The sequence below is a fragment of the Passer montanus genome, unplaced genomic scaffold (genome assembly GCF_014805655.1).
Source record: "Passer montanus isolate IOZ18808 unplaced genomic scaffold, ASM1480565v1 scaffold104, whole genome shotgun sequence".
NCBI classification, from domain to species: Eukaryota; Metazoa; Chordata; class Aves; order Passeriformes; family Passeridae; genus Passer; species Passer montanus.
The window spans coordinates 421,725-438,406 of NW_024356948.1; the positions used below are offsets into that span (position 1 = coordinate 421,725).

General features: G+C 37.4%; 1 protein-coding gene across 6 annotated transcripts in view; it reads left to right on the forward strand.

Annotated features, from left to right (window-relative positions):
- The window catches only part of KIAA1328 (KIAA1328 ortholog), a 177,468-nt gene that overhangs the window by 138,087 nt on the left and 22,699 nt on the right, over positions 1 to 16,682 (forward strand). For all 6 annotated transcript variants that reach the window (XM_039718652.1, XM_039718668.1, XM_039718676.1 and 3 more), the window contains one exon: positions 4,473 to 4,581. In XM_039718652.1, the coding sequence (XP_039574586.1) occupies positions 4,473 to 4,581 (109 nt within the window). The remainder of the gene's footprint in view (positions 1 to 4,472; positions 4,582 to 16,682) is intronic.

Below are 16,682 nucleotides of genomic sequence, written 5' to 3' on the forward strand. Positions count from 1 at the left end.
ACCACCGGGAATGGTGGCTGTGTCCCATGGAGTAGTGTCCCTCCACAGCAGCACAGGCACTTGTATCAGGTTTAAAATTATTAATCAGGAAGCTGTTCTCATTCTGGAATGGTAGAAAGTTTTCCTGCCTACAGGACTGCTCACTTGCTGTGACAACAATGGGTTTGAAAAGTATGATTTCCTAACAAATACACTTTTCCTTCTCCCAGACAATGGTTAGTAACAGGTAAAAGAGCATTGTTAACGTGGTCCCTTCACCTCGTGGAGTGGAAAGGGTCACTTCTGCTCTCTTTTCAGGGTAGAAGCTTACTGAATCAACTTAGGAAATAATTTTTTATTCCCTCACTGTTGATTTTGTCTTCTGTTTCTGCTTGCTCCTTAGTTTTTATTCCTGTGCTTTAGCAGGTGTTTGTGTCTTGTAGTCAAACTTTTTTAGTATTACCAGCAAAACTTTAAGCAGTTGAAGCAATCCTGAAGTCTTAGATCCTTTCAGCAGTAAATTGTTTTTATTGGTGTCACCACCAGCTATGTCAACGTGTACTAAAATCTAACAACTTGTCTAGTTAAAAAGCACTGGAGTACAGAAATGTGTGTTTCTTTTCCTTTCTGCTCTTGAAAATTTTGCTGTGGGGTTGGGAAACTTTCACCCATTGCACTCTGCAATACTGGGCAACTCTCTACATTTCTGTTTAAAGTATTCATCTTTACAAACACTTCCTGAATAACCTCTGCATTGAAACAAAAGAAAGAACTATTTTCCCCTTTGTTTCTTCCTGTTGGATATAATGTCTGCATGATGTTGTATAGTCTACACACTTTCCTTTTTCATATGAAAAAGAAAAAGCCAGAGAAGGAAAATTATTTCAGCTCATTTTAGCCCTGTACTTTTCCAGGGGCTGATTTCTCTAGATAGTGTTTGTTTTTCAGTAGCTTTTCTGATGTAGCTTCTTAGGGATTCAGGATCTGGAACTTCTTCCCTTGAGGGAAGACTCTTCCCTACAATTGAATAGAGCAATTAGTTAATATTAGTGAAGTGCTTTGAAGATGTGAAGTACTATATAAATGTTAAGTCTTATGAATATTACCATTATTCAAGTCATAAAGATTTCTTTTATGATTATCAACCTAGATTTCCCATTGCTTACTTTCATTCCATTGCTGCTTGAACCAGCCTCATCCATATTTCTTCATTCTTAATGTTTACACTTTTAAATATAGACTGCTGTATTTCCCCACTTTCATAATGTTTTAGTTGTCTGTTTTCAAGCAGAAATATATAGCTATTTGAGTTTTCTCAAATGATTTTTTAATCTACTTTAAATCATTCTTGTACCAAGTTAGCCAAATTGAAAATGGTATTCTTAACATTACCATTTACGAGACTTTTATAATTGCTTTGGGGGTAGCTTGACTTTGCAAGCTTATATCTAGGGGTTGTTTTTGTGATTCTTTGCTGCTCCAGATTCTTTCCATTGGTGTCAGGATTTAAATTACTACACTATGGAAGAGCTTTTTCTTTTTTCCAGGGGTAAATGTGTCTATTCTTTTTCCACGTTTCTTGCTTCTCTAGATCATCTGCAATGTCTCCAGTCTCATACTGGCTTCTAACACCTGCAATCTAATTAATTTGCTGTCATTTGTATCACCCCAGTTCTCTATGACTTTTCATAAATAATTACCAGTCACTTCATAAATTCATTAACTAATTCCCTTTAGCCCTGAAATATATATCCTTCAGACTAAAGACTTTGTATCTTCTTTTTTCCCCTGGTAGTTTCTTTTCATCAGCTTTATATAGACAGGTATTATACATCAACAGGGTCTTCATTATCCTCTACTTGCCAATTTTCCCTTCCTTTACTTTTTTCTCATAATATATTTTAAAATTAGTAGTAGCTTGGACATTTTTGGAAATGTTATTGATTTAATCATCTTTATATATTTGCTTGTTCCTGAGTGTTTCTTTTTCCTCAAAAGACTTGCATGCCTTTTCCAAGATGTATTTTTTAACTTTTCTTGTATAATATACTTTTACTTGGGATTTCTTTATGCCTCTGCTTTATGTCTGTGCAGCCAAACAGCCTCAGTAAATTTCTGCTGAGTTCCTTTTCTTGTTTTCTGTTTCTAGCATTGGCAATATTTTCAAACTTTGGTATTTGAACAGTCCCCTTGAGGCTGTGTTGGTCACTTCTGAGTCCACATATTATCTTCTTTTGCAGAGATACATCTCATTTTCTGTGGATGTAGTATGTTGACGGTGTGCCAGCCTTGTCTCGTATTAGCAAGTGAATATTTTCTCCCGTGTTAACAAGGTTTTTATTACTTTGGTATTAGTTTCTTAAAGTCCAGCTGCCTCATTCCACTGTCACGTGAAATGGTTTCTAAATATTTCTTATTCAATTGTAATGTCAAAACTCTAAGCAAGAGACTTCTAGTCTTTATATGCGTACCCACTCTTCTCATCATGAATTGGCACACTATCAAGTTACCAGGGACACACAATCAGCATATATCCCCATGATATTTCCAGACTTCTTTCACTGATAATTAACTCTTTCTTAGGCAAGATTTTTTTTTACTGCAAGGTGCTGAAACCCAGTTCATTATGGCAGGGTAATAATGTATTTTTTTATTAGTCTTTCTAAAATGCATCCTGAAACATATGGATTTATTGAATTGTATTATATATTTCTATAAATCTTAAATCAATGCATTGTTTTAAATAATTCCTTGAACATCTGTACATTTCACACTGGAGCTGGAATTACAACTTGTGTTGCTTCGTGTTTCAGTATGGCTGATAGATAATGCTTCTGTTCACAGAGCTGAGAAATATTTGGTCATCACAGGGTTACATAAGGAGCTAAACACTGGTTTGGCCAGTTTTTGCTGATATGTTTAGTTTTCCCTATACTGACTCTAATAGTTAAGTGATGTTGGTTGCACACAACTAATTAGGCTAGATAAAAAAGCCCAGATCCACAGGTTTTTTTGTGGTAGATCAGATAGCTACTAATTTTCCTATTCCCCTTTGCCTCTTATTTACCTGTATGCTATTTGTCTTACTAAATCTGATCAATGAAACTCAGTTCTCAGGTGTGTAAATGAAAAGTTGGCTGAACCACCAGCCTTTAAGGGTTGTCTTCAGTCCAGCTGGCAGCTAGTTCATAGTGGTTAGCTGCTTAACATCAACAGCCTGGGCAGCAGGACAGGAGGCACCTTCAGCAAGTTTGCATGCTTGGGGAAGCAGTCAGTGTGCTGGAGAACAGGGCACAGTATTCAAGGGACCTTAACAGACTGGGAAAATGATTTGACAGAACGTGTCTTAGGTTCAGCAGAGGGAAATGCCAATGTCCTTCAGCTGGATTGAACTGACACTGAAAAAGCCTTGAAAGCAGTTTTGCCAGAAAAAGAATGGGGTGTCCTGCTGAAGAGCAGTGAGTCAGTGATGTGCCTGTGTGATGGAGTGACTGGACCTCTTATTGGGCCATAATCACACAACTGTGGTGATCAGAGTGCTGAAATGACACTTTCCCCCAGTTAGCTCAGTGAGACTGTGTCCATAAATGCTGTGTCCAGTCTGGGACTCCACAGTGCACAGACAACACTGACAAAATGTAGGAAGTCTGGCAGAGGCAGCCAGGTCAGCCATGGGGCTGAAGCAAGAGGCTGAGAAGACTGGGTGCATTCAGGTGTAAGAAGAGATGGCTCAGCATGGATCTTGCTTCTTGCTTCAGCTGCCTTAGGAGAGGTTGTAGAGGAAAGGGAATGAGCCTTCTGGAAGTCATCCACAGCCACACAAGAGACAACAGGGAAAAGTCACAACTCGGAAAATTCTGATTAGCTATACAGGAAACATTTTTGACTCTGAGGCTGGTCAAACAGTGGGACCAGAGGAGTTTCCCAGAGAGGTTCTATCAGTGAGACCTAATGTGATAAGTGTCTGAAACCTGTTGATGCTGTTTCAATGGAGGATTGAACTACATGACCTCCAAACTTCACCTTTAAACCTAGATTATTTTGTAATTCAAGAGTTATTAGGAAGTGGGAAGAAGGAATGGATTCTCAGTTCTATTTTATTTAAATGAAAATACTATTGAAGTGATACTTACACTTGGAGAACTAACATCTTAAAGCATGTAAAGAGAACTGCATCTGTGAAACAAGCTGAATCCTGTGGGCCGCTTAAGGAATAATAACCATGCAAGCCTGCCAAGCTCTGGGCAGTAGGATGGAGGCTGGAGAGTGTGTCTTATTCTACAGATTTGATTCTGTATGGTCCTGAAAAGGATGCTGTGCACAGTACTGTCAACTAATGAGCTCTCTGTCATTTCTCTATGTGTATTTCTCACTCAAAAACTGTTTCAGTTTTTTGTCCCAATGTTCTGTAGTAAGGCAGACTTGAGATGAGAAATATCTATTCCAAAATCTCTAGCTTCTGATGCCTGGTTTGTCTTCACTTCATTCCACAGGGACAACTTCAGGACTTAGGAAGGATGCAGCCATGTCTCCTGGGTTGATGGGCAGCAGCAGAGTGCCTGCAACCACAGCCGTATCACCGATTCAGCATGACCCTTCACGGTAAGCTGCTGGGTAATCTCTGGTTTAAGATTCTGCAAACACAACCATCAAATTCTCCCAGATGCAGGGAAGTGACTGAATTTCTATGGTGTTTCATATTAGCACAAGCTGAATAATATAAACTAAAACCTGCCATATCCTTTTGACATTTATAGTAAGCCTTAAGTTGCGTGTTAGAATAAAAAAAGCAAGCATATGCCAAGTTCTAACATTTTAATTTTACTTAGATTTTGAACAGAAAGTATTTTATGTTCCAAGTCCTGACACATTAAATACCTTTGTAAATAATTTTAATGGACAGTGTTAACCCTGTTAGGTTTTACATTTGCTTGAAGATTTTAATCCCTCGCCATTTGCCCACCTCCTCCCCCACTCCCATTTTTATCAAATGGCATTTCTTTTAAAATGTTTTGTATGAGAGTTATTTTATGTTTAATGACAAGCAACAAAATCACATTAAGTCAGCAATTCCTGATTATACTATATGTCTGCACTAAATGCACTGGAAAAGCAGCATTATCACTTCTGTTCCAATGAAAAGCTGAAAGCAGCATTGTTGTTATGCTTTAAGGTCTGAAAACAACTTGCCCTCTTTAGGCAGGATTACATTTCTAGTGGTAACTTCCTAGAAGAACAACATACAGTCCCTGCTTTTCTTTATCATATTCCACATTTTTTCATAATAAAATTTTCAGTTAAGCAACAAAAAAGCAGATTGAAATATGAACTTGCAATATTTTATACCACTAGTTAGGTAACAGTACAGTGTCATAACAGGAATGTGTAACTGTTCATGAGAAGAGTTAAATGTTTTTTGGAGGATGAGAGGGCTAGAATCAGATTTAATCTTCTCTTGGCCCAGTGGACTTGCAAAATGTATGCCTGATATCATCCCTGTATTCTTGGCAGCAGCTGGCATTTTTATTTCTATCTTCTGAGAGAACTTGTGATATATAATAGGTGAAAAACCACTATCAATATTGACAAATTTGTACTTACTTGTTATGGAAACACTTTTTTTTTCTTCTGATGGAAGGGATGATAGTTCTTGGAGGATTTAAAAACTGAGTTAGATTGGGCTGTTTCCCACAAGTAGCTGTATGTTTAAACTAACAGAAACCACAAGATTGCCTAACCATTTCTCTTAGAAGCAGTGGTTACCTTTGCAAGGCAGGCATAGCAGATAAAGTGTGTGTAAAGATACTGCTTGATACTGTCTAATAGTGCTAGGTTGAGATTCCATTCAAGCACTGAGGAGTAGATATAATTATGCACATCATATGAAGACTGCTCAGAAAAAGAAATTTTATTCAAGAGGATTGATGGTCTATTCTTTTCCACAGAGGGGAGTAAAATATTTGTTGAAATATGCTGCTAGAAATCATACCAGGTAAAGTGATCAGTAAAAGGAGTCTGATTAGCTGTCATCTTTAGAGAATTATTTTACCAGTTGATGAAAAATCCTGTATTTCTGGGCACTTTCTCCCATGCTTTCTCCCTTTCTTTCTCACCACTGGTGCTGTAGGTATTATTAACTAGGTTAAACAGCCATATTGTGCTTTCCCTTATTCCTGGCCTTGTCTAATTAAAAATGGCAAATGGACAAGTATTTCTGGGGAAACCTAAAGTTGATTCTATCCTTCATCAAAAAACCTGCTTGGGCAGCAGGTCAGTCTCAATTTATCACTGAATGGTTATAAGCTTAGACTGCAGGTTTAACTAACTAAATTAATCAATATTGAGAATTATTGCTGCTTTTGTGCCACTAAAGTTAGGGTTTGTCAGCATGTTCATTATGATCTGTGATTTGGGGGGGTTAACAGCTTAACCACAACAGTTGGCACAGATCTGAAACTTGCAACACAAAGCCCTAGCCTAAGAGCAAATTTATTTATTCAGCAGTACATGTAAACCTAATTACTTTTGACTATTTAAATTTATAGGACTAGATTCAACTCGTGTTTGTGCCAGCTTTAACTAGCACAAGCCCTGGCACCCGGCAGCAGCAGCAATGCAAAGCCTGCCAGAGAGAAGGTGTTGGAAAGCGACAGAAGCTCCCTGGCAGCAAGAGGCATCAGGGTGCTAGCACAGCTTCTGGGGAGGGCTGGCTGGGTAAGCAGGCATGGCAGGTAGAAGATGTGTTGGCATGATAGCCTGCCTTGGCAGGGCTCAACTGGTGGCTTCAATGTGTTACAGCTACCTCCTGCTTGAGAAGGAATTGCTGCAGTCCTGCTTCCTTCTCTGTCTCAGAATGAATCATGTCACGAACAAGAAATAAGTGTCCCTAGAAGGTGGATGCAAACCTTGGGAGCCTTTGTGCTAGACCTTTAGAAGGACCAGTCTTGCAAAATAAGTATGCACAGGGTGATTTCAGTGATATCTTTGAAAGAAAACGAAAACCCCAGCATTTTCTTATCTGGCATCTGGAACTGGGCTAATAGTGAATTTGTTTACCTGTCAGGCTTCTGTGCATGCCTATCTCTGCCTTCCATAACGTGGCCAAACACTGCAAATTTGGTTATTCAGTGTTCTTAAGCCAAGTGTCTACACCTGCATGAGGCCCTTGAAATTATGTTCACAGCAGGCCTGGAAAGCTCTTCTACTCCATGTGCTTATTCATCTAGACCAAAGCCAATATATTTGTGAAAAAAAAAATTCACAGGCAAGATTGGGGCTGGGAAAATTTGGAAGAGTGGGTTTGTTCCTAAAGCATGGTTACTCTGATTGTGTTAAATGTTACCTTTTTGGTGACCAGTTACATTTTTTCATAATTGGTGTTTGCCTTGAAGAGAGTGTCTGTGTTTCTGCTGAACTGGAGGGAAGCTGCACAGAGGAAGTACTGGCTTTATGATATTGAATATTGATGCTTTCACTTGGTAATGAAATTTTTACATAAACCAGATCTTACGTTAGCTATACTCAGGTACTGATTTCAGCAAAACAAATGTTGTATTGCATACAGAAGTGAAACTGCAATAAATTAAAGTATTCAGCTATTTCTGGGGGAATAAAAAATAGGGAAGTTATAAATTGTACATTCTGAAATACCATTTAATTTGATTACAGCCCTGTTGCAATTGTCAGGCTCTCCCCACGTAGCATTGAGTTTGGCACAGTAAGTCCTGTAACACTGCAGAAATTAAGCACTTAAAAAGACACAGGCAAAGTTTGTTCTGCTCACCATGGAAACAGATAATTCTCCTGTAGTGTTTTTCACTTTGGTCAAAGCGAATTCAAGAACAGTTAGGTAAATTAGGGACTGTGTGATAGTCAGGGATTTCAGCATTAAGTCTCTGGGTTTTGGTTGCAGTTTCAGATCAAAGCTTTCATACTTGCTGAATGCATTGTCTTGGAGGGAAGTTTCTTGTAGCCAATAAAAGAAGTGATTTAGAAGTTCTTGCAATATGAATGCTGTGTTTGAGCTGTATTATTACCTGTTAGACGACAGTGGCCTGTTGGAGTTCTTATAAACAGATTGTATTGTGTAAATTTGTGTTTAGGGACATTTTAAAAACAAAACTATTTACCCAATTGCCCAGCACATCTCAGGCGAATGTGTACTCAGGGACTTTTAAGCAAATTAATATCTGATGTAAAATATAATGTGCAGAATTGTATACTTAATAATGCACACTGGAATTGTCTAAAGTAGGTCTGTTGTGCTGAGTGTTAGGAAATATGACAGTGATGAGATTCAAGCTTTTGTCTTACTTATGTAGTAGTTGATTTTAATATCTTTGCATTTTGGATGCTTAAATATGGATATCAACTTAAGACCATTTCTGAAGTTCCTTAGACTGTAGAATCTGAGGAAACACTGCCAAAGAAATAGAATTGTTCTTTTTACTCTTAGGATCAGACACCACTCAAGATTCAAAAGGAGCAGAAAAGTTTCATTCCATATTTAACTTAGGAACATTTAAAGAGATTAAAAGTGTGTTTGGAGTAGGGTGGTGAGTTAGTTTCTGAAAGTGGTGGGAGACACAAGTTTTGCCTACTCCTTGAGAAAGCCAGCAGTGCAAAAAGTCCAATGTAGTTCCATATGCAAGTGATAAAACCAGACATTGGCAAATTAATCTCTCTTATTCACAGTGTAGGTTGTTAATTGTTCTCTCTGCTGGCTGTCGATATAATGTGAAATTTTCATTCCCCATTCAAGATGGAAAAAGTTGTGGCTGAAAATGTTAACATTTGCATTTTTATTTGTTGATTTATTTAAAGGACAGCCTCTCTTACAGCAATCCATCACTCAGTGACACCCCAAATATGAATAATGTATTGTAGACTTGCGGTTACAATGTGTAATAAGTGCCAGAGACAGTAGAAGAATGTTAACTATGTTGCAAATGTAATATTTATCGACTCATACTTTATTGCTTTCGAGGTTCAATAATACTGACCATAGGACATTAATATCACTTATCTTGATTTTAGTTGGGCACCTCTATATGTAGAAATAACCCATCTATCTCATACTTACAAAATAAATGTGTATTTTAGAGCTCTTTGTAAGAAGTGCATTGTAGGTTTCTTGGCTTACTGCTCACAGTTCTCCTTTTCTACCTTCTCATTTACTTGTACCTGACACTGATCCCCCTCCAGTTTGCCTGACCCGGGTGTTGAACACCTCAGCAGTCTTCTAGAGGTTTCATTTACTGGCTGCATTGTGATCTTTGCCTCAAATAGGATTTGGGCTAGGTCTCTTTTCCTATTAAAGACCAGTATGATAAGAGTTTGCTATTACTTCTCTTTGAAAAGACAACAGCTGAGAGGCTAAACCAGAAATACCTTCTTTTGGAAAGACACATAGCAAATCTACATCATCTCTTTGAAGACTACTGATATCAGAAAGAGAAGTGTTTAATAAGTTCAGCATTTACTATGGACATGGAACTTATTTTCAGAGAAACTTTTACTCAAGGAATAGAAATATGTTAAAGCAATTTAGGAAGATTGAGATTTAAAATTCAGTGGGTTTGTGAACCAAAATTATTTTGATAACCTGCTTACGGAAAGAATTTGCAATAAGGTTTTGCTACAGTTGCAAATGCTTCACTAGTGATTATTCCTGTCTTTAGTAGTTGCTCCAGAGTTCTGCTGTGGAAACTGATACCGACTGGGCAAACGCTCCTCCTTATCTGCTCTGTTCGGTTACAACCACTAAAAGCTTTGAAGTCTCAGGGGGGAAATGCAGATGTGAACCAGGGCTGGAATCTAAACCAAATTTAACAATGGGAGATTTCAAGCTTGTGTTGAAATCAGATTTTACCTGTGAAGCCTGGCTCTTGGGAAACTTGGAATTGGGTTCGGCCATGAAAATGATAAGCCTTGATTGTATTTTGTGTTGTAGACATCAAGTAAATTTTGAAGTGACATTCTGTATTTACATCTGAGGTTATCAAATTTAACACATCATTGGTTTCTTTCTTTACTGTGTGTAACAGGAACACCTATTTGTGTCAAAGCAGCCCACCTAATAGCTGCTTTGCAATAACAGTTTCAGTGTGTCCATTGCAGACAATGAAAATCATATTGGGAAATCCTGATTTGCAGTGCAAAAGGATTAATGTTAATTACCAACTGTTGGCTGTAATTGTCACCCTCATTAAAATGCAGAATTATGTATTTCTTAGTTATAAATAACCCTTCTAATTGTACTTGATGTATGCCAGTTTAATCAAAAAGTACACTTGCAAACAAGCAGATATTTGCATTAATCTAGCACTGGATCTTTGAGTCTTTTTTGATCGTCTTTTATTCCAAACTCGACTAGTTGGGGGAGGTCTATTATAGCTTCATATCCTTTACACATTTTTTTTTCAGCCCCATGGATCTGACAGGATTTTGTATTAAAATGAGGGGAAATGTCTTCTGGGAATGCTCAGTGCAGCAGAAAACGTGTCAGTTTTGAAGTAGTTGGCAAGGTTTCCATCATTCAGTGGTATGACAATAACTTGACTGTAGTTTGAAAGTAATAATAAGCAAAGGAAAATAGAGTACAAATCATGTTATTAAACTGAGTTAACTCTCTGCATCATTTTCATTGTTATTTTAAGTACTATTTTTTACAATTTTTTCCTGTGCACGTTTGCAGGTTCTCAAATAGCACATCACATCTTAAGCAAATGTTGGTTCATTGAACGTGGTTCCTGTTTGCATTTGTAATCACAGCAATGAAAACAGCCTCAAAATATTTTGAGTTTCCTCTGTATTTTCCTCTACTCCTTTGTCAAAAAAAAAAATAGTGTCTCTTTTTCCTGCACTGATACCTTGAGTGTTCTGCCTTGTTCTTCTAAAAACTTTTTTAGAACTACTGTGATGGCAATTTCTACAGTGCTTTGCAAGGTAAGATCAGTCTTGTTTCCTGTCTTCATGGTTCTCTAAGCAACTGTTCTGTTCCTAGTACTGTAGTAATTTCTCTTCTCATATTTCTGAGACATTTCCTCTTGTTTTTTTGAGATTTGTTTTATTTTTGAGATGGGAGGAATTGACCAATAATATATGCAGGATAATTGCATCTTACTTTAAGAAGCCTTTGTACCAAAAGATGTCTCTGCCATCATTCCACCATATTGCTTATGCTTAGTAATAATTCCTGTTTTCTTTTGTCGTTCAATTTCCCTGGGCCTTTCAGTCTGTAAACTCCTTAGGGCAGGATCTTGCCCTAGCACATTTTCGTGCTTGGCTGGTCCATACAGTAATGATGTTTAACTGTGATGATGGTATAGTTAGGGTGGAATTTGTCTTGCTCATCTTGAGACAACTGAGCTAGTTACCCTCACTATTTTTTTTTAGAGCCACCTAAATATCCTTTTGGCCATACCTGTTATCCTGTGAGCTGTAAAATAAGCCTGGAGTAACACACAGTGACACCTTATCCCTCTTCTAGCTGAATATGTGGAACTAAAAATAAGTTGTTTGTCATTCATATTTTCATTATGGATTGGAGGCAAATGCAGGGTTAACCTGTGTGCTGCATGGTCAGTACCCTTGATTATTAATATACTTTTAATGCTTGTACTATGAATTGAAGGGCTTAGGCATCAAAGATGTAAAGCCCTCCACTGTGGGACTGGGTGTGTATGTGCCTGGGTTTGAGCATGCAGCATTTATTTCAGCAGTACATGAGCTTGTGATGTGGTAACATTTTCAATAAAAGTCGTGGTTGATGGAAGATTGGCTGCTTTGGAGAGTCCTGTTGTGACCTGATGACACCCTGTAACTCGAATTCAGGGACTGTGGTACTGCAATGATTTTTGGTCTGAGCAGGGGCTGGCACTGCTGTTGTCCCATCCCTCCCCATAAGGTGTGCTGTGCACCAGGGGATGGTCTCAGCAGGCAGACACAGCTCTGTCAGATATTCAATAGTTATTTCCAGCTGATGAGTTTCCTTCTTCAAAAACACATTCCTGCCTCTCTGTCGCTTAAGGACAGTAACCAGTTCTTGTTTTATAGTGTCTGATTTGCCCCATTTCCAGTTTTTAATATACTTTTTTAAGCCTTTGTGATAGTATAGTTTTCTGCCTCTATAAAGCTCATTTAGCTTTTCTTTGAGCTACCGTGAATAGTGTAGTATTATCAGCAAATGTCTCTTCCTTATTTGTCCTTTCTCTAGGCCACTTGTGAATGCATTAAAGAGTTCAGGCCCTCACAAATTTCTGTGAGCTCCACTGGTGACCTCTCTGGCCATTTTATAGCAGACCAGTTTTAATGTTTTCTCTTAATTTCCTGAGTTTTAGCCAGTTATATATACATTAATGGATTTTTCTCTTAGTTTATGTCAGCTTTTAAGTCTTTGGTAATAGATTTGCTGGAGGACTTTTGGAACTCTAGATAGACTATATAAACTATGTTTTTCTTTTTTGGGTGATAATAATCTTATTAATCTTGTAGAGGTCCCCAGTGAATGAAGACTTTATATTTAGTCTCTGCCAATATGTTAAGTTTATTAATTCCTTAGATAATTTCTATCAATCTGCTTGTTCTAAATGTTAGACCTCTTTATTTGTAGATTTCTGCATCTTTCCAGATCACTTAAAAAAAATTCTACACTTGCTCAGAATAGAAGCAGTTTTAGTTAGTTAGTTACAAGCTACAATTAATAGTTCAGCTGTTTCATACCTGAACTCCTTCAGAAGTTTAAGTGAGTACCAACTCATCCCAGCAATTCGTTATTGTTCATTTACATTGATTTGTTCTGTAATTTATTTGCAAGACATTTCAGCTTCAAACAGGTCTTCCACCATCTCCTCTGTGGCTTCAGAAACTTCGTAAGTTCCCATATAGTGAATGTATGTTCATCTCATGGAGTTTTTCTGCTGTAGCTTTATCGTCCTGTTCCTTTTGTAAATTCATTTCCTTCTAGCTTTAACTTAAACTTTCTATATTTTATATACTTAAAACTGGGGTTTGTTATTGAACCTAATGCTTTCAGCAGAATAACCCTTAGTCTTTGGCTGGAATTCTTTGTGGGGTTTGATTTTGTGGCTTTTTTTTTTTGTTGTGGGTTTGTGGTAATTTTTTGTCCTTCCCTTGAGCTAGCAGTTTGTTCCATTTTCTTCATTTAGACTGGAGTGGATGACAGTTTACTATTTCACTTAACCTGCTAAGGTTTCTTTTCATCCCTCTGAATTCTTTCTCCATAGGTTGAATCTCCATTTTTGGAGCCCTGCTATGACTATTATTTTTAACAAGCTTTCTCATTTTTTTATTGTTTCCACTTCTGAAGTGAAAGACTGCTGTAGCAAATTTTTGCTCAATAGTGGTTACTGTGTGTTGGTTTTCACATCTGGGTAGTGCAATGGATTGCTTCCAGATGTGGGAGAGGTTTTATGGAATGAACAGTACACCTAGGACTCTTCAGCTTGGAAAAGAGGTGGCTAAGTTTAGGATACTATCAGAATTTTATAAAATTAAAAGTGACCTGGAGAAAATGAGTAGAGAACATTTTGTCTCTTCTTTATTGTCCTGTCTACTGGAAAAACTGGTGGGCATCAGACAGGATTGTGAGATGGGACATTCAGATAATGTACAAGAAGGCAGAAACCAGCAGTGAGCTTGTATCCTGACCTTTTATCATTATTGTGTTTCTAAATGTCACATATTTTGTGTCTAAATGTCACATAAGATTGTTATTGTCATTTCTTCTAATTCATAAAGCTTTTAAAAGTAATTCTTAATATATGTATTATAATAATAATTTTAAAATCATTATCTATTTTTAAATAACTATCATCTCTTATAATTCTTGTTGAGACATTTCTGATTGGGAAAAACTCAATATCTGGGCTTGTGTCTCAATCTTACCATGTTGCATAGCTGTCATGAGTTCAGTAGGACATCATAACAGAAGATTTGGGCTCTGATTTTTCTTAGGTGGCGTAATGAAAGAGCCAAGGTATCTTCCACATTTGTTTAGGGAAAGTAATGGTGGTGTTTCAGTATAAAGAATGTTGAACTTTGAACTGCTGAACTGAACGTGTTTTTATTTTGTCAGCTTTACTTTGGGGAACCCTGAAACAGGTACCATGCCTTTAGCTTTCTGATACAGAGTTGAAGGAAACAGAGAGTGATGTTATAGTCTCTGTTTACAGATATTTGTTCATGCTGAGTGCACCAGTTTCTACTGCAGGTGTGACTTTTTTCTCTTCCTAGGCCACATTTCCTTTTCAAAAACACATGCTGTTGGTCATTGTTAAGTTTGGCTTTGTGATGGGCTGTGACTAGAGCACTGAAGCTATCTCTTCAACATTTAGATAATCAAGAAGTATCTTGCTGGATTTTTTTCTCACCATTTATTTAATTGGAGATACTGATTATATTTAATATTTAAATTTCTCCATGCAACGTGTTTCTAGCTCCCCAGTAGCTTGGGACCATGTTAGTTAATTTTTACCTGTTTTGTGTTGTTTTTGGGATGGTACTTAGTTTGTGGCCCTCTGAGGGGGAAAAAAACAAATTATTTCTTTTAGTTTGAGTGTGTTGGGAGGGAAATAATTTGGAAATATGATTGAAATCTAAAACTTTTACTGAGAATTATATTATATCTCTGTTCTGACCTGCACTAAGTTAGTACTCTCTGTTTTAATGGTGGTGACTTAAGTGTTGTTTTTCACCTTTGTTTCTTCCCACCTGTAAGTTTTGAAGTATTTTGCTTTGTTCCATACTGCTGGAGAACACAGTGAAAATTAGCTAGTTTAAGATGTCCCTGCCTACTACAAGGGATTGGACTGGATGACCTTTAAAAGTCTGTTCTGACCCAAACTATTCTATTATTCTGTGAAAAAAAATTGTTCATACAGTTCTTTTTTTTAATGTAAAAAACAATCAAAGACATTCTAGAGTACTAATATATAATTTATGTATTTAACATCTTTTAAAGTATATTCTCAAAGCCTCTAATGCCATTGTACTTTTAACTTTCGTTTTTGCTTCATCTGCGTTGAATCATCTTTTACTACTTAAAACAGAAATTGGGTTTATTGAAACATTTCAGTTCTGATTATTTTATAATAAAGATGAAGAAGTCTAACCTAATGAAATCACTGGAATGAAATGAGAAAAATTAAAAAAAAATTAATAAGCTGAAGACTTGAAGTTTTTATTAAGTCACATTTGGCTGTATGTTTCTCTGTGTGTACCGTCTTGGATCACTAGGATGAGAAACTTGTCTGGTAAGGAATGACCTTTGCACTGTTAGACTGATTTTCTCTGTTATATTTCCAGAAGGGTTACTGGAAATACATTGCCAATAGCTCTTGCATGCATTAACTTCTGTGCCTGTGATCACAAAATTGTGGTTTGAAATGAGCAGTATTACTGAATTCTGATTCTTTCCCCACAGAATTCAGGCCTGTAAATATATTTTATAAAATACATCCATGTCTGTCAGTCTGTTGGGTCTCTGTGAAACATCCTAATGTATAAGCAGCATTATGATTTCTGAGAGACTTTTCCATACTCTTAGAAATAGAGCATCCTGCTCCCTGCAGAGTATCTGGTGAATCCCTGTGGGACTGTGTTGGTGTATCTGCAGCACAAAGGTTGCTTGCTTTGCCGGTGACCACTGTGATGTGGCACAGTCTTCTAAAGTGCCTGTGCCCCTGTGCCTGCTGCTACCCAGAATTTTTCAAGCTCCTCACTTGTTCTGATGACCTTGTCCTTGCTCAGGAGCCAGTGTTCTTCCAGCACAGCCTTTTATTTTTACTGTAGCAGGTGAAGCAATTCCTAGAAGGACTTTAACAGTGCTCCAGCTGCTGCTCATCCCAGCTTCTGCTTGACTCTGTTAATTGCTCTGTGCATCCCTGTTCTTATCCATATGCTTGGAATTTTGAACCTGTATATCTACCTCATTTGTAGGGAACAAACTGACCTCATAAGAGAGTTGTTTTCTCCCTCCCTCTTCCTTGCCAATCTTTTTCTTATCTCCTAATGGCCTCTCAGCATCTAGATTTCTAGACATGAAAGATAAGTGTGTTTTCTTAACTCAGCCTGCACTGACAGCCTGATTCGATTGTGATGAGCATCTTCAGGGATGTCTGGATCACTAGAATGTACAGGTCTGTTGTAATTAGCTGTACAATTTTCTTGCTTTTGCCTCTTCTGTTTTGTTATGAACTTTTTAGCAGCAGACTCTTTCTACCAGTGCACAAACCGTAACATCACATGACATTGACTTTACTCAAACCAGAAGATTTTTGTGCCAAGGTTGTAACATTGTATCATTACTTCATTGTATCTGTGTGAAAATTTTAATTTCACGCCCTGCGGACTTCACTGTCTCTGTGCACTCTGATCGTGTTGTTGCATAGAAGGGTAAGTCCCTGGGTCACATTCATTTTGTAGTGTATTTTTGAGGCTTTTTTTTTTTAAAGTTCTGTTTCCTTTGAGAGATCTTGCTGTAAAGTTAGCTCAGGACTTCTGCCAGGAAAATATTTGCAAGCTTAAAGGGAAGGTACTAAAACTATTTTTGTTAAGGTTTTTACAGTATGGCTGTGACCATCTTATTAAAAAATAATAAAAAAAATATGTACAGAGTTTGGGCTATACTGTGATATACTTGCATGTGAATAGTTATAAGTGACTTGGTGAAGTATAAATTG